Source organism: Populus alba, chromosome 12 (assembly GCF_005239225.2).
Source record: "Populus alba chromosome 12, ASM523922v2, whole genome shotgun sequence".
NCBI classification, from domain to species: domain Eukaryota; kingdom Viridiplantae; phylum Streptophyta; class Magnoliopsida; order Malpighiales; family Salicaceae; genus Populus; species Populus alba.
The window spans coordinates 12,026,333-12,036,200 of NC_133295.1; the positions used below are offsets into that span (position 1 = coordinate 12,026,333).

At 32.9% G+C, this 9,868-nt stretch overlaps 1 protein-coding gene across 1 annotated transcript; it reads right to left on the reverse strand.

The window, feature by feature from the left end:
* Positions 1-2,053: 2,053 nt before the first annotated feature.
* LOC118044659 (uncharacterized) lies at positions 2,054-3,229 on the reverse strand. The gene has a single exon (XM_035053066.2). It carries the CDS (start codon positions 3,061-3,063, stop codon positions 2,305-2,307), a length of 759 nt encoding a protein of 252 aa, XP_034908957.1. The 5' UTR covers positions 3,064-3,229; the 3' UTR covers positions 2,054-2,304.
* Between the last annotated feature and the right edge of the window lie 6,639 nt (positions 3,230-9,868).

Genomic DNA, 9,868 nt, shown 5'->3' on the forward strand with positions numbered 1-9,868 from the left:
ATAAGATTAATTCTTACAGTAAAAAAAAAAAAAATCTAATACGTAGCCTGAAGACACTATAATTATAACATATTTAAAAATTAACCATAATTAAAAATTGACATCATGTTTTTTTTTTTCTCATCCTTTGCAAGTTGAGTAGTTATAAAGGGGTAATGCACCTTGATATAAAATAAAAATAAAAATGGTGGAAACATATATCTTAACAGCTAAAACAGTATATGAGAAAACACACCATGATCCTTACGAGAAAGTCTCTCCAAAACTACTAAATTAATTATTGTTAAGAGTTAAGTTTGGGAGTGTGGTTACGATTTTGGTTGTTTTTTAAAGGATTTTTCGTGTTAAAATATATTAAAATTAATTTTTAAGATCAATATATCAAACAATTTAAAATATAAAAAAAAAATTAAAATTTTAATAAAATGCAGTTTGCACCGCCGGCCTTCTCAGTAAAGTTCTTCTTCCTCCAAAAAATTCTCCTTTATAAAAAATAAAAAAAAAATAATAAAAAAAAAGCCCAAGATCCATTACGATTGAAGATGGTTTGAATTAACCCTCGACAGGAAACCCAGTGCACAATTTTACTGACCCACATAAAAGAGTGATTACGAACAAGGATATTTTAATACAGGCAAGGCAAATAGGCTCAAAGGCAGGAGGGTGAAGCCCATAGAAGTTGTCAATGGCCTTGTGGCCCGCATCTGATGCCCTACTGGGCAAGCATGCATGTTGTTGTTTTTTGTTCTTAAATTGTATTAAAATATTTTTTTAATTTTGTTTAAATTTTTTTAATATAATAAATTAAAATGATTTGAAAATATTAAAAAAATAATTTTAAATATTTTTTTTTAATTCTTCAAAAACAAACTTTCTAAAGAGAACGAATTATTAGATAATTATGTCAATTTATAAGTTACTGGGCTGAGTTTAATACCCATATTTTATAGCAATTAACAAGAGTCGAGGGCACATGGAGTCTCCCCAAATGACTAATCCTTTTTACCTTTTGTTCCTATACCTCAGGTAACAATAGTTGAGGGAGGATGTATTTTTTATTTATTGGAACTGAATTTGAAAATAATTTTTTAAAATATATTTGAATTGAAAATTATATCAAATTAATAATTCTTCACACTATCATATCATATCAAAAGTATTTTCTCATTGGGTTTGCAGGATATTCAGTGGGCCATGAGATTAGTCGTGGTGCGCGCAAGCTGGCCCGGACACACACATAAAAAAAAAAAAAAAAAATAATATAATAAAATATATATATATATATATATATATATATATATAAAAGAATGATAAGTACGACACATTTGCAAAAATCACCTCTACCAAACGTGCCACCAGTACGAAAAAAGTCATAAAATAACATTCCATTTAGTCTTTTTATGGAAAGTTAAAAATACTCTATAATTTCCAGTACCATAGTCTCTCCTTTGATGGATTGCAGTAAAGATCCGCTCTTCATCCTATCATAAATTGTGATATTAGAACAGAAAAAATAAAAAGGAAATGATAAAGTATTTCATGATTTGTGGAAATTAATTGAGGTATGCATAAATTATTCCAAATATCCCAAGTAAATAACAATAAAAATAAATAAATTTGGTAAGATAATAATTAAAGTTTAATAATATCACGTTCATAAACATATTATTTTAATAATATCATGTTTTATAAAAGTTATGTATCCATATATAATTTTAAGTGACATGACAATATTAAAATATATTATTTCATGTTTTTCAAACAATATTATTTCTTCTAAAATTCTGCAATTGCAGTGCTAATCTTGAAAAGAATCCCTCGAAATCTCTTTAGCAAAAAAATCCAAACCCGTGAAATGACATGGGACTGGCCCCGTCCAGAGTGTAAATTCCATATCCCCAGAGAGATATGCTTACTTGGGTCTTCGTTAATTTTGTCAACAAAGTTTGACAAATCACAGCAATTAAGATCATAACTGTAACTAATTATAAAGCACCGACCAAACAAAAGTCTAAAGATTTGCATATGGATTGAGCAGGAAACAATCAAGACAGTACTCTAAATCAACGTGATCATACCCTCTAATAATTAATAATGCAAAATAATTAGACAATCTAAGCCACAACATTCATCCATTGTTCTTCACCTCAATCACCATGTCTATATGCCATATGAAAATCAAAGACTTTCCCCAAAATATTAACCCCTCCCTGTTGCTGCAAGAAAACATTAAAGGTTTCCAACATGCAGAAGGAACATTTTTTCCCTAAACCCTAAACTAAAAGTAAAACATATATATGCTTCTTACATGCCCCGACTCCATAGATTACTCCATAAACGAGAGTTCAGTAAACCCACTATAGCCGGTAAAACCTTCCTAGCCAAGCCCTTGTGGTTATTATTGTACCCGGAAGCATGTACTGTCATCACCTCCATTTCCAGGTTCCCAGTCAGCTCCCCACACCCCACCACCTCCACAACCTCAGTTCTCTCAATCTCTCCACTTTCAAGATTTTCTTGCACTACCATCACTTCACATTCAGCTTCAGGCACTGATTTCTCAGGTTTATTATCAGATTCAAAATGGTCCATCATCAAGACCTTACCTTTCTTCTTGCGTCTCTTGTGTTTCTTTGGGCATTCAATACTCTGCACCAAATGCTCATCAAATGCTTCAATAACTTGGTGGATAAAATCTCTGTTTGGAGATGAGTCCCATCTATACCAAAACCTAATGTAGCAATCAAAACACCCACACTGAAAAAGAGGAACCTCCTGGCCACAATATTTGCCATTCTTGTTGGCAGTGGTAGGGGCGGTCTTGGTTTGGCATTTGTTTTTAGGATGTTGAGTGACAAGTGAAGATGGGTTTGTTGTGGTGGTGATAAAAATGGACCTTGCTATCAAGTAAGCCAAAACCTCACGATCTTGGTTAGGAAGAGAGAGGGCTAAAGCTAGAATAGTCACTGGCAGTAGCTTTAACACTGTGTCGGGATCTTTATCTGGAGATTTGGATGATGGTGGTGGAGGTGGGTGCACTTTACCTTTTTTCTTAACCTTCATTTTCTTGGCTTACCATAAAGACTCGCTCTTCTCAGTTCTTCCCCTTTTCTTTGTCTCTCTGGCGGAAAGGAAAGATATTTAATTTAATGTCAAGGACGAGGACTTTTTGTTTAATTTTCCCGAGTCCCAAGAGAGGGAATATAGGAATGGGACCTATAGGGGTTGGATTGATGCTTTGTTTGCAGAAACGAGAGGTCCTTTCAAACTTTTATCTGTTAAGAGTGTGTGTATGTGTGTTTTGTTTTGTTCCTTGGGAGAAGTTTATGGCTTTTCTTGGCAGCTAACAGGAACATAGCCTAAAAAGCCTTACTTTAGGGCTTGAAGCAAGAGACCGGCTATTTCAGGCATCAGTGTCTCTTTTGTGACTAATGCGGTGCTTCGCTTTTTCACTGTGACTGCATGTATACACAGATTTATGAGAAACAAATGCTCTTATTTTCTTAAGGGCTGGCCTTGGAACTCAAAGAAAAAACAGCAGATAAATACAGCTTTCTTGCTCTGTAACAAAGTCCCAAGTGAGTATCCATTACAATTAATGTCCATTTAAAGGTTAAAAAGAAAACAATGAGATATCAGATATAATAAATATCATTGTTGTTGTGGTCAGCCCTTGTATATATATCCATGCTAAATAAGAAATTAAGATGACAAGAGTACGATAAGTCAGTGTTATTGTCCATTTTCTAGCAAGAAAATCCAAGCCTGGCAACAGAACAAATTGAGGGCTGAAAATCACTAGCAGGGATTGTTACGTATCGTTGAGTGCATCTTGGCTGGGAGTGAAGACAAATCAATCAATCCATCCAGTTTTATCCAAACTTGGCTGACCATCTCATGCTTCAGGTATACTTGTAATAATCCATGTCTACATTCAGTTGGATTACGGGAATTTAGTTCACGATCACTGTCCTCTTGGTATGGTAAATGGTAATGCTATGGTCCCCTTGGTAATTGTCCAAGCTTAGCTATTTCTCTAACATGGACAGGTCCAGCCCGGAAACATATGTGGGAGATGGGTTAATGTAAAACTGGACGTGTCTATTGTCTTAACTCAGAGCTCCTTGTATGAGCTGCAGGGAGTAAATTATCGAGAATTTAGTGTTAACAATGGCTGAATAAAGGATCCGGATATCAGAACTTGTTTTGTCTGAACCAATGCTATTGGAATGAACACTTTTGAACCTTCAAACTAATCACAAATTCCATAACCATATCAGCTTGTAAGAATAAAAACAAAAAACATTGTGCAAAAATAAAACATTATGTAAGAAATCCTCAAAAAAATAAAAGAATAAAAACATTGTGTAGCAGCAACCTTGCTAAAAGCCTAGAACTGTACCCTACTCTTCCCTGGTGGCTCTTCCTTGCCTAGAATTCGTCGCAATTTTATTTTCCACACCTTACTTTAAATCCCAACTATTTTTAGGCCTTGCTACATGGATGATGGGCTCAGAATTTACACCCCCATCAACCCATGTCCTAGTACTCTAACTAAGGCATGTATTGACATGGGCTCAGATCCATAATGAGTCATGAGGCTTACACGAATTGAGCTTGCATCTACTGCAATGGATATTCCTGAACCTTGAGGTTACTCATCAGCTTCTTTACAAGAAAGCTTCATCTTCTTCCTTTCTCAGTTTTCTTTTGCAAGCACACATGACATGCTCTCTTTGAAACTTCTTTCTTCGCTATTAATGTCAACTCAAGTATCGGGTGTTTCCTATTATACAGTTTTCCAGTTACGCAAGCTCAATCCTCTATGCCTAACAGCCTAGGAAAGACCTTACGAGGACCTCATCAATGGACATCATCCTCAACCTCAGTCACAAAACTAATTGTAGAGGCATGAGGCTGGCATTAAACAGGTTTCAGAGGATTAATATTTAGCCATGGAAGCAACCCAACACAAGTGCATGGCAAGCACCAGAGGGAATGATGCTCATGACTCGATCTCAATATGCCTTCCGACAACACTCTCCACCCAATCACATGAAATAAAGTTCAGTATAACTTAAAAATCCGTATAAAGCTGAATTATTAATATAGATTACATCCTAGCTAATACATGCACTAAAAAGACCTTATTATGCAGATACTTAGTTACCACAAATCCTATGGTACCACGCTATAATGCACTCTCCTTGTTCCCATAGGCTCTTTTGCCAATGGTGGCCAGCAGGAAAGTGTCACATCTTGTAAAATCTTTCTATTGTGATAAAGTATGTTGAGACTATATGAGGCGATGAGAGGGTTGACGCCCACTAAGATGCTAATGTAAGAGGTGGCCAAAAAATGGGATCCACAAAACGTCATCACATTGCCCATCAAATAATCTTACCATTATATGTTATGCTTTTTCTGGGCATGATGATTGATGATTGATGCTTGATATATATCTTATGTGGAGCCATTCTTTCATACGATATGATAAAAATTGGTTGGGTTTGTTCCATGCATTGTATGTTTGGGGTTATAATTAATGTGGGTATTTTTTTTTTATTATTATTATTATATATTAGAACATTAAAATCATTAAAAATATATCAATTTAATTTTTTTTTTAAATAAAAAACACTCAAAAATAGGATTATTTTCGAACACACAATCCCAGACATAGTTTATCCTGTTTGTTTCTGAGTTTTAAAAGCATTTTAAAAAAAAATTAAATTTTTTTTTATTAACTTCAAATTAATATATTTTTAATGTTTTCAAATTATTTTGATATGCTGATGTCAAATATAATTTTTTTTAAAAATATATATATTAACATATATTTTAACACGAAAAATTATTTGAAAAGCAATCGCAACTACATTATCAAATAAGTGAGTAACTGAGAAATATAAACAAAGCAAACATATCTCGTACAACCAAGGTAATGTACTCATGAAATTAACTGTTGGATAAAATATATACTGCTTTGTAACTGTTTATCTTTTCTTTCACTAATTCTCTTACATACACAAAACGAGTTCAGCATCTACTATATATTAGAAAAACTAGTCCTTACTCGCATTCCCGGGACTGATTTCTTGTGAAAAAAAAAATATTAATTGATAACTATATGCTGTATTGAATTTGAAATGGTAAAGTTCGCACTAATAAATAATTATGTAGTTACATGTATATTTTATCCCCCCACAAAGTGGACATAGGTGTGTCATTTGTCAAGAATTAACAGTTTATTTTATGCAAGATCATATTAATATTTTTTTAAAAATAGAATGAGCAAGAAAATAATAAAAAAAATATATTATTCAAGTACATGATTAATCCAATAATTACGACATATATTGGTTAATATATATCACATGGAGCAAGTGTACATTGTCTATATATATATATATATATATATATATATATATATATATAGAGAGAGAGAGAGAGAGAGAGAGAGAGAGAGAGAGAGAGAGTCTCTATCCATTGATGTTTGCCATCATAACCTAGCTATCACTTCATGCTTTAGGGTATGCCCTGCTTAAATGGGGAACATGTCCAATTTGGATGGTCTCTAGCCTTCCAGCTGGCCTCTTGGCCCAAAACCGAAGCCCAATCTGTCCCATGATGAGTTCATCGATTTTCTCTTCCTGTGTTTTTTAGCCACTAGAGAGATCATATAATCTACTTTTCAGATTTTGGAAGAACATGAAAGTTGTTTGTGGGAGCTTCACATTTGTGATCATACGCTTTCCGGTGGCTCAAATGGAACCCAAACCACCGAGCTCACGACCCTTCAATCAGCAGAGCCACCACCACAATGTCTGCTGACTCACATATATATATAAAACCATTAGACTGCAGCGAAAGGTTACAGAACTCATGATTTAACACATCATGTGAAAGAGGAAACATTTTGTTCCTATATCATGAGTCCTGGGTCCTTGCTGCAGCATGCATAGGTAGCTAGCTAACATCCCTAACATGTTTTATCTATGCAGCATATATGTAATCGTGTCAAGTTGGCCTTGATTAATTCTGCCATGTGTCGAGAGCTTAAGAGGTGATTATAATATGTCATTGCCACGTGGCTTGATGAATGATCGTTGTTATAATATCCAAAATATTTTCGGGATATAAACAAATGTATTTTATTTTTCATTCAATAATAAAAAAAAATCAAAAACACTTTTGAGATACGAGGAGATAAGCCTTCATGTTGCAACAAACTAAAATGACTAGACTGAGATGTTTTGACACGATAGACTGAAGAAAAACTTAATAGAAAAAAAGTGGAGGTTGAAATCCAAATTGACAAAAATAAAAAGAATTATTTAAGTCTAAGGATTTGATTAAACTTTTAATGAGTTTAATAATTAAGGACTTAATTGAAGGGAAAATAAGTTTAAAGTCAATTTGGCTAAAATTGAAAGAATTAATTAAGTTCAAGGACTTAATTTAAGTTCTAGTAGGTTTTATGGATTCAATTGAAGACATAGTTGAAGAAAAATCAAGTTCAGAGACCAAATTTGGATCAATTCGCAAAGATTAGAAGATTAGAGAAATAATTGAAACTTGAAAATGCTAAATTAGTACAATCAGGAGTTTTATTGAAATAATTTAAAGATTGAAGGCATATTAAGGGTTACACATAAGAATTTGAAAACCAAAAACCAAAATGCATAAGGCGTGTGAGTTCAAGGACTGAAATTAATCAAATTAGGAGTCTACCTAAAAGAAATTAAAAATTTGATAGTTGATAAAGATCAAATTGCATAATCTAGAAACCCAAAACCAAAGTGCAAAAGACGCTCAACTTAAAGGATTTAAATCTAGGGTTTCAAGGGTGCAATTACAACAATTGAGAATTTTCAAGGTCAATTGAGGGTGTGTGTGTTGAAATTGGAAAAATAAGAATCAAATTGAAATTTACAAAATTCCAGTTAAAAAATCCTAATTTTTAAAGTTTAGAGAGATGACATGTCACTTATTTTCAATGAAGAAACCGAGTGACACGTTGCTTATCCATGTTTATCATCTTCCTCAACATATAAAAACTGATCGAGTTGTTACTTTCAAGCTAATGAATATAATATTTTCTATCACTTTAAGAGTTATAACCGCAATCATTCAAATAAAAAATATCTTCTCTAAAAGGAGAATAGGGGGCTCCAGTCAATAAATATAAAAGAAGAAATAATGTATATGAAAGTGAAATACATAGGAGAGTGTATGTTGTGATTTTTTTTCTAATCTATACTTATAGTTCATATATAAACACGGAAGAGCATGACATCGTACTAACTTTTAAGAATTCATAACTCTGCATTATGGTGTGTGCAAGTGTTGAGTTCTAAGGATTCGAGCCCAAAAGCAAGGCAAGCAATCCATTTGAGCTAAGTTTAAATGATCAGCATGTTGTCCACAACTTTTTATTTGTTTAACATATAGGGTCAGTATCAAAACATACTTTTCACAGTGTTACTTAAATTGTTTTTTTTTTAACTATTAAAAAAATATTTTTTAAATATTTTTAGATGATTTTGATATATTGAAGTAATAAATATATATATATATCATTTTGATATACTTTCAATTTAAAAACACCCTACACCACACTACCAAATACATTAAAAAAAAAGTGCAAATAATCACAAACTTGCTTAAAAGAAATTTAGGTAAACATATCACCATATATTGATATACACACCATGAAAATGTCATTCAAACTCGTTGAAACATTGATACTTTAATGCTAAGTTAAATAATCATCCAAACTTAAGAACTTAACCAACAAGTGAAGCACTAAGAATATTTTTATATTAATTTTTAATAATCCTCTTAAATAAATGTTTGTTATACTTTAAACTTTTATAGATTTACTATTATCTTGTATTAATTTAATTAGAAAGAATAATAATAATAATAATAAAATTAAAGCTCTTTATCACATGATCATTAAAGATATTTATATCATATCAAGTAACTATGTTGATTAAAAATTTAAATTGTTATATGAAATCTAATGAATGATTTCATATTTATCACTGAAAATGTATAAGAGATCAAAAAATTGTCAAGCTATTAGCTACATAAATGCCCATTCAGAATAAATCATCGTACTTCATATATGAATAGGTTTCTCAATTTTTCCAAGATCCTAATCTAGTTTAGCTAGACAAGCAAGTTCTTCCCTCCTCTATTGTGAATAGTCAGCAGCCCATTGTTTTTGATTGTCTCCTAACTCATGACCGTACACCATTCTTAGGCAGTTTTGGTTTATTCCAAATCATCACTGTTCGGTTCGGAGATATTTTAATTCACCACCGTTACTGATTCTGGTAGCAGTAAGGTCTCTCATTAGACCGGTGGCGCAACCTTATTTTGCAACTGGTATATGTCACCATCAGGATTGATGAGCGCAGACAAAATAACCCGAAAATGCTATATTTTAATTCAACACCGTGAGTGATTCCGGTAGTAGTAAGGCCTCTCGTTAGACCGGTGGCGCAACCTTATTTTGCAACTGGTATATGTCACCATCAGGATTGATGAGCACAGACAAAATAACCCGAAAATGCTATATTTTAATTCACCACCGTGAGTGATTCCGGTAGCAGTAAGGCCTCTCGTTAGACCGGTGGTGCAACCTTATTTTGCAACTGGATATTTCACCATTAGAATCGATGAGCCCAGACAAAATAACCCGAAAATGCTATATTTTCATCGGTATAAAAACGACCGACGAATTTCTTGTCAGGAAATTCAAACCCATTAGCAATTCAATCAATGATTTAAATGCTAATGCAGAGGCTTACGATGTACTCGCGTCGGTGATAAACAATTGGTGTTAATGGATCACCGA

Coding starts and splice junctions, on each gene's coding strand:
- LOC118044659 (XM_035053066.2), bottom strand. CDS start 3,063: ATGAAGGTTAAGAAAAAAGGTAAAGTGCACCCACCTCCACCACCATCA.